Below are 17122 nucleotides of genomic sequence, written 5' to 3'. Positions count from 1 at the left end.
AAAGGACAAATATAATACAATGTGGTAGGTGCTCAGTGAAATCCTGTTCGATGAATCTTAGTGTTAAGTATATAAAGAGGCTTTACCATTTGATTTACTAAAACAAAAGCTGATTTGTTTGATGGTTTTTAAATGTTTACGGTTTCCTCAATGAATCTGTTTCCTTTAAAAAGACTCTCTAAAATGGAGCAGACAGTCATTATGAGGGAAGGACTCTGGGTATGAGGGAAAAGAAAATTAAGAACAGGTAGAACTCTCAGTCTGATAATATTTTGGTCGTTTACAATCACAACAAAATTCTGTTCCCATGTCTAGTTTCTAAAGAATGGCTGGGGCTTCCCTGGTGGCGCAGTGGTTGAGAGTCCGCCTGCTGATGCAGGGGACACGGGTTCGTGCCCCGGTCCGGGAAGATCCCACATGCCGCGGAGCGGCTGGGCCCGTGAGCCATGGCCGCTGAGGCTGCACGTCTGGAGCCTGTGCTCCGCAACGGGAGAGGCCACAACAGTGAGAGGCCCGCGTACCGCAAAAAAAACAAAAAAAAAAAAAACCAATAAAGAATGGCTGGAAGCCAGTTGGAGGAGAGGCCAGCAGCCATGCAAAACCTTGGGTGGACGAGAAGTCAGAGCAAGAAAACCAAGTGCCCTCCCCCGCTAGACAGCAAGGAAAGCAAGTGTTTAGCTGAACTTAGCTTTCAGCAACTAAATGGAACAAGCACTTACTCTGTACTTAGTAGTTCGGATTTGCTAAACTCTTGTTCTCCCTGTAATGCTATGTTGTTTATAAGAAAAAAGTTACCAAGGAATCCAAAGCCATCCATATCCTGGTCCAATGAAGCTCTCCATCTCATCTCTTGTAAACCACATTTCAATTTTACACTCTAAAAGCCCTGAACTGTTTGTTTTCTAGCACATGCAGAATGGCTTTATGCCTCTTTTCTTTTGCACTTTCTAGTTCCTCTATCTAGAATGTTCTTCTTACCTCTCTTCACCTGGCCAAGTCCTCCTCACGCCTTCAAACTGCTTAGGGGCCATCTGCATGAAGCTTCCCTGAATCCTCTGAAAGGTTAAATGCCTGTCTCTGGTTTTCCCATAGCACACAGATATCTTTTCAGCATGATACCATACTGTCTTGAAGTTATCTGTTTAGTCATCCCAACCTTCCCTGCCAAATTGGAAGTTCACGAACGGGTGGAAAAGTAGCATTAACTAAGATCTTCCACATTTACCACTTGGCATATAGTACTAGGCTAATAATGTTGGCAGAGCTTTGTGTTGAATTCATTTGTATAAATAAAATGCATAGGTGGGAAACAACTGGAGAAATGACAAGATAACAAGGAGGCGGCTTCCGGCTTCCAATCATCTGGCCACAAGGATGAGCAAGTCAAAAACCCAGTTTAGTTCAACCTAAGTATAGTGTCAAGGGTCTGGCTGAACTCCCGATCTCCATACTGCCTCACATTATTGACGTTATAATAAGGAACGTCTCGGGCTTCCCTGGTGGCGCAGTGGTTGAGAGTCCGCCTGCCGATGCAGGGGACACGGGTTCGTGTCCCGCTCCGGGAAGATCCCACATGCTGCGGAGCGGCTGGGCCCGTGAGCCATGGCCGCTGAGCCTGCGCGTCCGGAGCCTGTGCTCCGCAATGGGAGAGGCCGTGACAGTGAGAGGCCCGCATACCGAAAAAAAAAAAAAAAAACGCAGAACAAGGTCATCATTAATAATTAGAAGTTTCCTATCAGTCCTCTTTCTTCTTTAAATCATATTTCCAGTCCACTTCCCCAAAGAGCTGTATCCTAATGTAATACATATTTATGCTATAAAGTCTTTTATTAATCATTCTGTCATACTTCTATATGACAAATACACCCATATGGTTTTAAATTCAATTTTTAAAACAATTTTCTGTGACTATAAGGTTGTCAGTATTTTTTTAAATCCTTTAGATTGAGTTATAGCTACAATCATTAATAATAAAGATACCTAGTAATAACCAAATTGCTTACATATATGTAACTTTTGGTAAATAATTATTAAACATACCCAGTAGATTTTTGGAAATGAATCTATGAATGAGATGGCTGAGTAAGTGTATGATGGTACCTTGATTAAAGGAGGATTTCAGTCATTAATATTTTGAATTCTGTTTCGATTTGGCATAAATGTGTCTTAGAGGAAAACAGAGGCAAAACACTCTATGACATAAATCACAGCAAGATCCTTTTTGACCCACCTCCTAGAGAAATGCAAAGAGAAACAAAAATAAACAAATGGGACCTAATGAAACTTCAAAGCTTTTGCACAGCAAAGGAAACCATAAACAAGACCAAAAGACAACACTCAGAATGGGAGCAAATATTTGCAAATGAAGCAACTGACAAAGGATTAATCTCCAAAATTTACAAGGAGCTCATGCAGCTCAATAACAAAAAAACAAACAACCCAATCCAAAAATGGGCAGAAGACCTAAAGAGACATTTCTCCAAAGAAGATATACAGACTGCCAACAAACACATGAAAGAATGCTCAACATCATTAATCATTAGAGAAATGCAAATCAAAACTACAATGAGATATCATCTCACACTGGTCAGAATCGCCATCATCAAAAAATCTAGAAACAATAAATGCTGGAGAGGGTGTGGAGAAAAGGGAACACTCTTGCACTGCTGGTGGGAATGTGAGTTGGTACAGCCACTATGGAGAACAGTATGGAGGTTCCTTAAAAAACTACAAACAGAACTACCATACGACCCAGCAATCCCACTACTGGGCATATACCCTGAGAAAACCATAATTCAAAAAGAGTCATGTACCAAAATGTTCATTGCAGCTCTATGTACAATATCCAGGAGATGGAAACAACCTAAGTGTCCATCATCGGATGAATGGATAAAGAAGATGTGGCACATATATACAATGGAATATTACTCAGCCATAAAAAGAAACGAATTTGAGTTATTTGTACTGAGGTGGATGGATCTAGAGTCTGTCATACAGAGTGAAGTAAGTCAGAAAGAGAAAGACAAATACCGTATGCTAACACATATATATGGAATCTAAGAAAAAAAATGTCATGAAGGACCTAGGGGTAAGACAGGAATAAAGACACAAACCTACTAGAGAATGGACTTGAGGGTATGGGGAGGGGAACAGTAAGCTGTGACAAAGTGAGAGAGTGGCATGGACACATATACACTACAAAACGTAAAATAGATAGTTAGTGGGAAGCAGCCACATAGCACAGGGATATCAGCTTGGTGCTTTGTGACCACCTAGAGGGGTGGGACAGGGAGGGTGGGAGGGAGACGCAAGAGAGAGAAGATATGGGGATGTGTGTATATGTATAGCTGATTCACTTTGTTATAAAGCAGAAAGTAACACACCCCTGTAAAGCAATTATACTCCAATGAAGATGTAAAAAAAAAAAAAAAAGAACAAGTGGAGAAAACTGGCATGTGCTTGGGCAGGGGGTGCTGGGGGGGATATGAGAAATTGGTTGGTTATCAGAAGGTACAGGTTCCCAGGCTTAAATGCTTGCCATATCCCCCAATGTCACGATAGAAATGCTGCTGAGAAGCACAGCAGCATCCTTTATCCATTTGTTACTGAACAGAATAAATCTTCACTTCCAAGTTCCACTTTTCCTTTCTGTCTTTTAGGGGACACTACTGATGTCGCAGCCAGATCCCCTCAGATCCATTGTACCAGGCTCCACACACGCATCCTTAGCTTCTGGGTGCTTTTCTGCTAATGGCTTGCACCTATGACCTTCAGAGATTTGCCTTTAGCACTGGAGGCCAAGACATGCCTTAAGGTGCGCCTCGCCTGACCCTCAGTTAAATCTGAATTTCAGATAAACAATCAAGAAGTTTTTAGTATAAAAATATACTACTATTTACGTAGTATATGAAAATAAGATTTCATGAAACATGCTTTTTAAAAAGTTCTTTATCTGGAACTAAAACTTACCTGGGCATCCTGTGTCATTATTTGCTAAATATGGAAACCCTGTCTAAGGGAACCTACAGACAATGACTGATTGGGACAGAAGTGCAATGGTTCAGTTGCTCAAAATGGAAAAACCTTTATGTTCCAGAATCCCTTGCAGGATCAGGCTGTGTTCTCAAACTCAGACCTCACCTGAGATAGCACATTGCTTATCTTCCTCCGTTTCTTTATTCTGTCTTTCTTATTCCCTTACTCGTTCCTCCTGGAATCATTTCAATTAACAAATTCCTCACTTAGGAATCCTTGCCTGAGGGTTCGTTTCTAGGAGAGTAAGATTTAAGATAGATATCTCACAAATCACACCATATCGACAAGTCATCACAGCGTGAAAGGAATTAGGAATCACTGCCCTGAAGAGCATTCTGTTTATTAATTATAGTTCACATTTACATTCTTTTTAAAAAATCTCATCTGCCTCATGTGTCAAGTCCCTAGCAACCAGTGAAGAGCCATTTGCCATGTTCCTCTGAGAGGCGGCTGAGGCTTGACTAAGCCATTCACACATTTCCCTGCTTTGAAACGACTGAAAAGAAATAAACTCTAACCAGGCATCTACTAAAACATCATTTCTACTCTGATATGTTATGAGTTTTAAAAAAGGATGCCCGAGCCCAACTGCTTCAGGAAAAGAGCAACAAACTATGAAGAAACATGCACTGAGGAAGAGAAAGGGGAATTAATTGCTAAGCTAGGTCAGGTAATAGACCAAAGAGACCAGAATCTTGCAGTTCTCTTTTGGGGAACGTACTGTTCCATATTAAAAAGGATTTATAGGGAGGCTGCAATTCTGCTTGCAGAACCTAAGGAGAAAAGAGTCTGCCAGCTTTACCACTTGGCTTTGCAGAATTATTGCAGCTCCAAGCAAACAAAAAGAAGCTAACATCTTTACGTGACGGGAGTGAAGAAAAGATGGGCCACCTCCTGCCCCAACTTTTCTAAGGAATAATTTGGGGACAAGGTAATTCATCTTGCTATGGCAGTCCATTAATGAGTCATCACTGTGATAAATACATGTTCTAGGAAAAGGACATGTTGTTCTACTGATCTCCCAAACATCCTCACTCTCTTCCTTCATGCGAAAACGTTGTTCTTGGCATGCTTCAGCCAAAGCACCCTGACTGCTATATTCTGTCTATAAACCATCTCGGGTATTCACAATTTAAAATATAACATCTACTTAGGGACGACCTTCCAGTTTACAACAAGAAAACCCCTGGGTCAATGCACCAGTCCTTGGTGAAACAAGTCCATATGGCTTTATAGCTTTAACTGCATGGGTCCGTTTATACACGGACTTTCCTCCCACAGTAAATACTGTAGTACTACACGATACACAGTTGGGTGAAGCCTTGGATACAGAGGAACCGTGGATAGAGAGGGCTGGCTGTCAAGTTATACTCGGAGTTTTGACTGGGCAAAGTGTGTGTGTTGGGGGGTGGTCGGCCCCCTAACCCCTGTGTTATTCCAGAGTCAACTGTATTTATACCCAGCAGTAGTTAAGACACAAGGAATAAACCTAGGCAGGTAGATTCTGAAAGAACGGCGTAAGCAATGTGATACTGGAGAGCATGCCCCTTACTCTTGTTGAGTAACTGTAAGACAAATTAATTTAAAATGCAATAATTTAATGTTTGTTGGGCCAGGAGACTTTAAGTGTTTTTAACGGGGGACTCCATCTTTCCTCGTTATGTATATATATTTTCCCTTTTAAATGCCAGCCTGAAATATGAACCAAAAGGGCTCCTCCACTGAGTCCCCACGAGGCTGAACAAAAATAGCAACACTGGGCTTCCCTGGTGGCGCAGTGGTTGAGAGGCCGCCTGCCGATGCAGGGGACACGGGTTCGTGTCCCGGTCCGGGAAGATCCCACATGCCGCGGAGCGGCTGGGCCCGTGAGCCATGGCCGCCGAGCCTGCGCGTCCGGAGCCTGTTGCTCCCTAACGGGAGAGGCCACAACAGTGAGAGGCCCGCGTACCGCAAAAAAAAAAAAAAAAAAAAAAAAAAAAAGCAACACTAAGCGAGATGCTTATCATCTCTAAATAATCTTGATCACTGTCTGAGAGTCAGGAATTCAGCAATCAAAACCCAAAATGAGCTTTTTTTTCTTTATATAAAGTTTTCGTGGGACACGACAGGGGGCTACCCCAAGGGAAGTCAAAGGAAATGACTTCAAGGACAAACGCAACCAGGGTTTAAAGTATTTTTTTTATCATAAAGGAAATAAATCTACATTCTTAAAAATTTGGAAAAGAGTGAATACAGTGATAATCTTTTGATAGTGGATGAGAAGTGATTTATTTTATGCTTATTTTTTTCTGTGCTGTTTTACATAAAGTGACACTGGTTTAGAGGAATGCTACAGGGCAGGGGTCCGGTAGCGGTCCGCAGCCTGTTAGGAAACGGGCCACACAGCAGGGGGTGAGCAGCCGGCAAGCGATTGAAGCTTCATCTGCCGTTCCCCATCGCTTGCGTTACTGTCGGAACCCCCGGGGAAAAATTGTCTTGCACAAAACCGGCCCTGGTGCCAAAAAGGCTGGGGACCGCTGCTATAGGGAAAAAAGGTATCAGTATAAGAGTACCTGTGCTCTTAATGAAACATGAGGGTAGATCTTTTTTCTCATCGTTGCCTTTGATAATACACCGGTCGTGAAAATAAGCCTTGACTTATGCCCCAACAGGATAAAGAACATCAAGCCTGATATGAAATGACTACGCTCTTGGCTATCCTTTCTCTCTTTACTTTTCTTGACAAGGTGATAGCTCTATGCATAGGAGATTTGAGGAGCTGGCCCACTGACAACAAGTTAGAGGTGGTGGAACTAGAAAGAAGTGGAATTTATGGAAATTCTCTGAGGCAATTCAAATGAAATTATTTTTAATTTTTTTTAAAGCTGCAGGGGACTTCCCTGGTGGCGCAGTGGTTAAGAATCCACCTGCCAATGCAGAGGACAGGGGTTCGAGCCCTGGTCTGGGAAGATCCCACATGCTGCAGAGCAACTAAGCCCGTGTGCCACAACTAATGAGCCTGCGCTCTACAGCCCGCGAGCCACAACTACTGAGCCCGCGAGCCACAACTACTGAAGCCCGCGTGCCTAGAGCCTGTGCTCCATAACAAGAGAAGCCACTGCAATGAGAAGCCCGCGCACCGCAACAAAGGGTAGCCCCTGCTTGCCACAACTAGAAAAAGCCCGCGTGCAGCATCGAAGACCCAACACAGCCATAAATAAATAAATAAATAAATAAATTTATTTTTACAACAAAAGCTGCAAGGAATGTATGACACTTAGAGGTTTATTTTTCAGAAACTTAAATAGAAAAATATCAAGAAATCAATGAAAATAATTTATTTTCCTGGATCTCTCCATCTGAACTGCAGCCCTGAGTCCCAAAACATCAAGTCTCAGCCTGCAGGTAACACAGATGATTTCAATAGCTGTAATTCCAGAAGTGTAAGTGCTTTCCATTTCAACTAAAATATATCCTCCTGGCTTTTCACATTATGCGTTAGATCTCCGAGAGGGAATACTTTACAGGTGTCCAGAAGCACTGTTTGGATGGAAATTCATCAACCTTATCCTCAGGCTATCCCATTGGCCAATCTGTATGTGTCTTACCTGTCTGAACCAGGGGCTGACTTTAAACTCCGAAAATTTTGGCTGTCTAAGTCCAAGCTGTAGCTCCGCCCACTTTCAGTTTTTGAAGTTACAATTTCTCCTCTGGTTGCTGATCTGAACTTGCTAAGAAGAAATCTGAAATTATACATATATATATATATTTAAAAGCAAGACAAGAAAGCATTTAAACATGTCATTTCAAAAATACCATTTCTTGTACTTTCAACAGTAAATAATTCTTCTTTCAAGCAGACTTGGGGCTGAGAAATTCTGGACAGTCCCCAGGGCTTCTGCAGTAGAGTGTCAAAGGTTCTGGTAGGCTCCCAAGGCTGTACCAGTTGCTGGTAAGCCAGGCCTCTGTCCCTCCTAAGAAGAAGACCATTGACTTTGGGGACTCGCCACTGTCACCTGAGAATGGAGAAGCAACGCCTGGGCAGAGCCTGTTTATAGGATACTGAGAAAAGGGAGCTTGAACTCACCTTGCTCAGAGAGGAGAGCTAGGGTGATCCTCTGAGACCAACTGAGGTAGCAACTTATTAGACCGCAGCTCCCTGAGAGCAGCAACTCTGTTCTTCTTGTTCCCTGCTAGGTCCCCTGAGTTTAGAGAGCTGCCTGGCACGTACTAGAACCCAGACAATTCTTGTGGAATAAGTGACGGCACCCATGTCCCTGGGGTAATAAGTTTGAACAATGGAATGGCTCATACCAGGTGAAATTTGATCACATGCTCATTGCACTAAATTACTAGGAACTTAAAAAGAGCTTTTCAGAAACCAAGATTCAAGTCACAATCCAGGCTACCAAAGGCCTCAGACATGGATCTTTCCAAATGCACTTGGATTAAAAAAAACCAAAGCTATATTCTTTTTGTGATGGTATCTAGAGAGACCAGTTCATTTACTTTACAGGCTCCAGTTTTCTCAGGGGGAAAAAGTATTCCAGAGGTACTGGGACAATCTTAATAGAGTCTGCCGAGTTGTTTCTGTTTCAAAGACCACTAGAAGAATGTCTCGTCAAAGTGTCAGAAGCTTTCATCTAACTGGAAAATTACATTTTTGGTGAGAATAGCAGTTAATATAATGTCAATTTATGCTGCTCTGAGAACCACCTTGTGCATGTCTTTACCTCTGCAGTGCTGCTTATGGTGTCTCCTCCACCTGGAATCACTGTTCCTCCTCTTTTGTTACCCTGGCCCCATCCATCTTTCAAAGTCCTCATCAAGTCCCACTTAGAATTTCATGTCTTTCCCAATGGCCCCTGTGCCCTCCCGACATCAATGATCTAAGCCACTTATTTAATATTTAATTAATTATTGGGACTTCCCTGGTAGTCCAGTGGTTAAGAATCTGCCTTCCAATGCAGGGGACGTGGGTTCAATCCCTAGTTAGGGAACTAAGATCCCACATGCTGTGGGGCAACTAAGCCAGCATGCTGCAACTACTGAACATGTGAGCCACAACTAGAGAGCTCGTGTGCCGCAACTACAGAGCCCACGCGCGCTGGAGCCCATATGCCACCACTAGAGAGACGCCCGGAAGAGCCCGCATGCCGCAACCAAGACCCAGACCCGATGCAGCCAAAAAATAAATAAATAAATTTAAAATTTAAATTATTTATTTCCATATTCTACCTCTTGTAGTTAACTCCTTGTCTTGTTGTTTTAGAAAGGTTTTCAGGCAGCTCATATTGTCATCTTATGTTTTTCTAAAATCCTTCTGTACAAATTAACTTTTCAGGTGTGGACCTTTGAACCTTTTCTTCCCGACTAGGTGTTATATTCCTTGAAGACAGAAGCATCCGATGCCAGTTTTGAGTTCTAGCAGGGCTCACTGTTGTCTCCTAGCTCCAAGCCCGCCATTCTGTAACCCACACAGTGATGCCTGGCCTGGGGTCTGTGCACTACAGCTCCTAGAAGCACTTGTGGGCTCTGAGTTTAATTCAATCAGACCACTGATTCTTTTCGATGGGCCAGGCACCATGCTGGATACTGTAGCACAAAAGCAAAAAAGACACTGGGCCAGCACTAAAGGAGCTTACGATTAAACGGGGGTGGTATTGAGTTCATTTACTTTACATTCTTGTGCAGGGAGGGGCTTTGTGTCAGAGCGCACCAAGTAACGAGTGACGAGTGACGCACGGGCACAAGGCACCGAGTGACGAGTGACGCGTGGGCACAAGGCACCGTGGGAGCCTCGAGGAGTGACAAATGGGTTTAACGTGGTAGGAAGACTCAACACATAGGATGTATGGTCCCTCTAGGCTATATTTCCCGTTCATCTCTGCTAATTAACAAAGACATGGTTAGTCATGAGTCTTTGAGTCAAATGACATTTAGGTTTCATGTCTACTCACAGTTCCAGATTCTTTAAAAAACAAAACAGAACAGAACAAAATGGACTTTCTGTAGCGACAGATGAAGGCTCAGGCACTGGCAGCCCCTCACATTGGCTTCTGCTGAGAACGAAGCCACACTACCCGGAAAGAACCATAAAGCCACTTGGTGTAGATTAGGATTCTCACTCCCTCGGCCACAAAACTGGCCACCAGTTGCCTGAGAAATGGAGACTACAACAGGCAGGGCTGTAAGGCAACAGTTTGCCTTTTGGGTCCTTATGACCTGCATTTTGGGGGCCACTTGACTCTCCCTGATGGAACCTTCTCACTCCGGGTTTCCCAGCGCCTCCCTGAATCTTGTGTCCCTGTGTGCCTCCCATTCCTATTCTCAGCACTTGACACATATTTGCTTTCTGAATGAAGTCAGTGAGGTGGGCAAATGATTTCTTCCTTAAGGAGGCCCGCATTTCAAAGAGGGGAGACAATGTTTTAAGCCCTATTAATAAATCTCTGATTTGGAGGTTTCAGTTTGCGTCAGCACTCAGGTTGGGTGCGGGGGAGGTATGTTGACCCTACAACAAAGGCAGCTGTCACCTCCTTACAGACAAGACTGGTCCTAGCATGAAACCTTCTACCCAGAAGTAAAGGACCAGATATGTCAAGTGAAAGAAAAACTCTTACAGGTTCAGGTCAGAAGGGACCTTTATCTAAAACTGAAAGTAATTAAAACTGCATTTCCTGAGGAGAATGATAGGAGAAGGTTACCTCGGATGAGTCTGTGACCTTCTCTGGGTCACTTAGGTGACATTAGACTTGAGAAACTAAGGCATCTATTTCACAGGTGACTGGAACAAAGGTCAAAGATTCCCTTGAAGAGGCTGGGTCTTACCCCTTTTTCCTGGGCCCATCGTGGCTGGCCTTCCGCCCAGCAGAAAGCGAAGCGTCTGACTTTTCTGCGTTCTGGTGGGTTTGTTCTTGGCTTTGTATTTCTTCAGCTCCTCATGAAAGACAACCAGAAGACAAATTTACATATGAAGTGGCCAGAAATGAGAGCAATTTTCTATTCTTCATTCACTTTCCTACATTAGCACAGGACACAGAAGTCTAAAGAATTGGCAGTGATGTGCCCATCCATGTTTCCCGGTCACGCACTTATTTCTAATCTGTTGAGTGTTCCACAGTTAAGTGAGGACTAAGACTGGGGCTCATCTGTGGGGGTTTTGCTGAGATACGCTTTCTAGGGGTGACTGCAATGGAGCAACTATACATGATCCCTCTGCAAATATTTTTAGGGAAGGGGAGCCTGGTTCATGAGAACTCCAAATCCTAGCATGGGATTCTAGAAACGATCCCCTGATTTTTGAGCACATAAGCCAGACTTCCCGGGAGGGCCAACACCTGTGGACACACCTCGTGACTTGAGAGACAGTCTACACTCTGGAAGGTGCTGAGGTTTGAGCGGAGGAAGCAGCCAGAGCTAACTGCTTACTTCTAACTCCACTCTGTCCCACTGTGGCATCAGACCTGACGTTACCCACCTGGGAAAGCCCTTCCTTGCTACCGTGACACCCAGAAGTGGCACTGGAATCAGATCCAAGCCTCCCAGCCCTACCTGCCAGACTTAAAAATAAGGGCATTTGTCTCCAGTGTCTGAAAGGGGAGATACCCTAGGAACAGACCAAAAGACACCTGCTCCACCTTTACTACAGCATACCTGAGAAACATGATCCTAAACACAGGTTCACTCAATATTTAACCAATTAAATTGTAGTCTCAATGCACAGAGTAATGTTCTCAAGGTGGGGTGTTATTTGCATTTGGTGACAGTATAATTCCTCATTGAGTGAAACCGTCTTGCGCAATTTCAGGCCATTTAGCATCTCTAAATGCCATCAATTCCCCCATAGTCATTGGGACAATCAAAAAGGCCCCCTTGCATATCTCAACACTCGCCTAGCTTGATGGAGGGGGGCACAGTACAAAATATCAGCCCCTGGTTGAGAATCACTGGATGAGAAAAAACAACCTTTAAATGAAATCTGAACCACATCCTGTTGAAAAACCAAGGATTGCTTTCACAATGTGAATCATGTAATTCACCGGTTTTATGTTACTTTCTTAAATGTTTAGTAAAATATTGGAAGTGCATTCAGGAAAAGACCCGTCTGTGATGAAGATAAATGCCTCCCCTGAAAATCTCAGTGTGTCACATATATGAAAAATCACTGTGGGTTTTATTTTCTACCGACTTCCTCTTCCTTTGTATGAACTGCAGATTTAGATTTCATGCCACTGAGTTTTGCAATGACCCAAGGGATTCAGGAAATTCAACTGTTCTCATTTGCTACATAATATAGGGAAGTTATTTAGCCTGCCAAAATGAAGGTTAAAACAGTTTTGCTTTAGTTACCTGGACTTCTTCTTAAGATGGACTGTCGGACAACATCAGTGCCCAGAACACTGACGTGCTTGAAACGCTTTGCCTTTTCTTCAAAAAACCATTCGCCAGTTACAATCCTTAGCTGCCTACTCAAAAGAAAAGAGGACAGCATTGAAATTCAATTCTTTAGCCAAATAAACTCTCAAAAATCCTTAATTAAGTAAAAAATAGCCTATAGTTATTTATAGCCTATAGGCTAAAAAATAGCCTTTAGTTATTTATAGAGTCCATCTCAATCTTTGGAGCATATTATGGTGATTTTAATGGCCACTATTAGTTGCATACGTACTATGTACCAGGTATCTGCTAATTGCTCTTCATACTCAGTATACTTTTATCCACATAACAACCCTCTGTAAACATTATTATCCCCATTTTATAGAGGAGGAAACTGAGACTTAGAGCAACAAAATGATGTGTCTCACACGTAAAGCCAGGATCCCATCCCAAGCAGTCTGGCCTATAACTCAAGTTCTTTTTTTTTACATTTATTTTATCCAAGTATAGTTGATTTAAAATGTTGTGTTAATTTCTGCTATACAGTAAAGTGATTCAGTTATACATATATATATTCTTTCTCATATTCTTTTCCACTGTGGCTTATCACAGGGTATTGAATATAGTTCCCTGTCCTACACAGTAGGACCTTGTTGTTTATCCATTCTATTTGTAACAGTTTGCATCTGCTAATCCCAAACTCCCAACCCATCCCTCCCCCCTCCCTTGGCAACCACAAGTCTGTTCTCTATGTCTGTGAGTCTGTTTCTGTTTTGTAAATAAGTTCATTTGTGTCATATTTTAGATTCCACATATAAGTGATATCATATGATATCTGTCTTTCTCTGTCTGGCTTACTTCACTTAGTATGATAATCTCTAGATCCATCCATGTTGCTGCAAATGGCACTATTTCATTCTTTTATGCTATAGCTCAAATTCTTAACCACTGCATCGGTGGGTAAATAATCTTTAATGACAACAGTGGGCAACAAATGAAGGTTTTGAATTATAAAGGGGCCATGATCAGACTCTGTTTTCTTTCTTTTTTTTTTTTTGGCCATGATGCACGGCATGCAGGATCTTAGTTCCCTGGCCAGGGATAGAACCTGTGCTCCCTCAGTGGAAGCACGGAGTCTTAACCACTGGACCACCAAGGGTGTCCCAATCAGACTCTGTTTTAGCACGATACCTTGATGTAATATAATGACTGAGCTAGAGTAAAGAGAGAATGGGACAAAGAGACAGGTTGGCCATGGCAACAGTCCAGGAGAGAGATGGCAAAAGCCGAGCTAGGGCAATGGCAAGACTAATAGAGAGGAGGAGACAAATTAAAAATGTAGGTGGTAGAAGGACCTGTCTGGGTTTCACAATCAGTTGAATGTGGAAAAGAAGGACCTTTGAATGATCACACCCATCTGCAACGGTTACACAAACCCTTTACCCCAGTTACACAGACCTATTTACCATTCTCAGAACATGGCCCATGTTCACTTACTACTTGTCCCAACACCTCTATGGAGGACTGTAATGGAAAATGATGAGGTTGAAAGGTAGGATTGGGTCACATAATGGGAATCTCTGAATGTCAAGTGAAGGAGTTGGAATGCCATTTTGGAGATGCTAGGGAACTCCGGCAGTTTTTCTAAATTTCAGGTTGAATCACAGCATCTCTGGAGCATTGTAAGGGGGAGAAACCAGAAGCAGGAAGGCCAATGAAGAAGTTATTGCAACAGATAGGATAGGAAATGATGAAGATGTGAATCAGGGTACCACGGAGGCAAGAAGTGAAAAGAAAGATAAAGATACTTGGGCCACGATGAAGCAGATAGGTTAGGGGGTCCCTGGAGAAAGGGAAGCAGGAATGGCTTTCTTGACGTAGAACCCATTTTGGCCTAAGCCATTTTGTGATCTGAGACTGGCTAAAATACTTGCCCTGGAACAGGTCTCAGTAATTAATGATCTTAAGGGAGGGAATGCAGAAACTAGGGAGGAGCAGTCAAGAAACAAAAGTGCAGCCTTGGGGCAGGGTCCTGGTTCCTTAAGAGATAAACATAATATCTTTGAGTTCTGCAGGAACTAAGGCCCCCACCCAGGTGGAGGATGGAATGATAATGTCGCCCCTCCTGACTTCAATCAACTGAAGCTTGGACTCTGTCGACTTGCTCCAATTCTATGCTGCAGCTCCCTCGTGAGTATGCATGTACTCTTAGCTTAAAGCTTCCCCAGTTTTGCTGTTGGGGAGACACTCTTTTGAGAACGATCCCTGGTGTTCTCCTTACTTGCTTCAAGTAATAATAAATACTTCCTTCTTCTCCCCATCTTTGGCTTGGCTGTGTCTATTGGCTCAACACCCACCAAGAGGCAAACCCAGTTTTCAGGTAACAACTGAGGATGAAAATCAGCAAGATCGGTGACAAGTCTGACATGGTGGCCGAAGCAAAGCAGCTAGGCGTCAAAGAGAGATTTCTAGCCCTAGAGTATTATATCCATGAGATTCAGTACCTGGTTGGACTTAGAAATTGACAATTGGATCTTAAATATAAAAAAAAAAAATCACTCCAGAAAAATATGTCAATTTGTTCTCCACAGCAATTATCCTGAACTAGTACTGAATGTAGGAAACAAAGGTAAGTTATCTATGAAACCCAGTTCTACTACTGGGAAAAAAGTGAAAATGTCATCCTTGGAGCAAATTATTCATTGAATGACCATAGCATGTACATCTCAAATTTCCTCTCAAGTGGCTAGATCATCTACTGAGAAGCAAGGATTATTGGATTAGCTCCAAAACTGTATAAAATACACCCAAACTGAATACTTGAATGGGTTAAATTATTTCTGGATACATCTTGTGATCTAGACTTATACATCAGTACTTATGTTGGAAATCTACGTGGTAATTGTTCAATTCTAAATTCTAAAGATGTTGCCTCTAGATTCCTGTCCCTTAATTATTCAATCAAATGCTAATCTAGGTACTGCTGTGATTGAACTTTGCAGAGGGAACTGAAGTTACCTATCAGCTGACCTTAAAATAGGGAGCTTGTCCTGGATTATCTAGGTGGGCCCACTGTAATCACTGAGCCCTTAAAAACAGAGGAAGAAGAGGAGGAAGTTGGATACTGAGATGCTGCCGAATGGGAAGTCAGACAGATTGCAAACGTGAGAAGAGGGCTCTGAGATGTAGAGGTCCATATGCAAGGATCAGAGAGACAGGCCTCTCGGAGCAAAGGCTGGCTCTTAGCTAACAGCCAGTGGGGAAACAGAAGCCTCGTTCCTACAGCCACAAGGAATCAGAATCTGCCCATGAAAATGAGCTTGGAAGTGGAATCTTCCCAGAGCCTCCTGATAGGAGCTCAGCCAGTGAACACCTTGATTTCAGCCTAGTGAACCGAGAGTAGAGAAACAGGCCAAACTAGACTCCTGAGCTACGGAACTGGGAGACTGAAACCGAGCAGGGCCCTGTGGGGCTCCTGGGCACGGAAGCCTTTCTGTTGTTTCTTGTTTGTAGGGAACAGACTACAGCCTCTGTGACCTTCCCTGTGTTCCAAAGGGCAGATTCGAACAGTTGCTAATCAGAGGAGGGAGGAGATGCAGAGACAAGGGAGGAGCAGTCAAGAAACAACAGTGCAGCCTTGGGGCAGGGTCCTGGTGCCCCCTCAAGGGATACACAGAACAGCATCTTTGAGCTCTTTACAGAACTAAAACCCCCAACAAATGGAAGATGTCAGCATTGTTCATTCCAGAGAAGACCACCTGAGGCCAGATTAAAGGAACCAGAGAAGCTCATCAAGAGACTACCTGTGGCCAGATTAAAGGAGTGCAGGCCCTGCACACACCCTAATCTTAACAGCAACCCCCTCCTTGAACCACTGCTATAAAACTCCTCACCAAATCCTCTCAGGTTGGGACAACAGTTCTTCAGGGGCACGAGCCTGCCGTGTCCCCCTTTTCCTGGTAAAGCAATAAAGCTATCCTTTTCTACTTCACGCAAAACTCTGTCTCCAAGATTCAATTCGGCACTGGTGCACGGAGGCCGACTTTTCGGCATCAAGATCATATATTTACATTGTTCTAAGCTGCTAAATTGTGGCAATTTGTGATGGTGGCCACAGAAAACTAACAGAATCATTAAACATAAAAACCTATTTGTTTAAGTATTCAACTCAGGAAATGATTTGCATGGGTTCTAAGAAGATACCTATGAAAAATTCAGAGGAAGAATAGGGCAGAGGTAGGCAAACTATGGCTTGTGGGCCAAATTCACTTCACTACCTGTTTTGTACAGCCTACGAGCTAGAGATGGTTTTTACAATTTAAATGGTTGGGGAAAATCAAAAGCAGAAGATTTCATGACATGTGAAAATTAATATGAATTATACTCAAAAGGCAGTGTCTATTAATAACGTTTTATTGGAACACAGCCATGCTCATTTGTTTATGTGTTGTCTCTGGCTGCTTTTCTGCTACAACTGCAAACTTGAGTAGTTACAGCAGAGACCACAGTGCCCACAAAGTCTAAAATACTTACTGTCTGGCATCTTATTTTTTAAAAAGTTTGCCAACCTCTGCAATAGAACAAAGAATTGACACAAAAAGAAACAAGAGCAAGGGGACTAATACAGATCAGCGATAGAGAACCACCTAAGAGAGGCATGCCAAAGCCTCAGCTTGTATTTTTTGTTTGTTTGAGTTGGGTTTTTTGTCTTTGTTTTTTGGTATGTTCT

The 17122-nt window shown here is 42.9% G+C and overlaps 1 protein-coding gene across 1 annotated transcript in view; it reads right to left on the bottom strand.

Annotated features, from left to right (window-relative positions):
* SYTL5 (synaptotagmin like 5) overlaps positions 1–17122 on the bottom strand; it is a 131262-nt gene that overhangs the window by 40671 nt on the left and 73469 nt on the right. Inside the window, exons 4-6 of the mRNA XM_049704794.1 lie at positions 12367–12482; positions 10846–10954; positions 7623–7757 (exon numbers count right to left, since the gene is read on the bottom strand). Coding sequence (XP_049560751.1) covers positions 7623–7757; positions 10846–10954; positions 12367–12482 — 360 coding nt within the window. The remainder of the gene's footprint in view (positions 1–7622; positions 7758–10845; positions 10955–12366; positions 12483–17122) is intronic.

The sequence above is a fragment of the Orcinus orca genome, chromosome X (assembly GCF_937001465.1).
Source record: "Orcinus orca chromosome X, mOrcOrc1.1, whole genome shotgun sequence".
Taxonomy (NCBI): domain Eukaryota; kingdom Metazoa; phylum Chordata; class Mammalia; order Artiodactyla; family Delphinidae; genus Orcinus; species Orcinus orca.
This window is presented reverse-complemented; position numbering and strand designations above follow the sequence as displayed.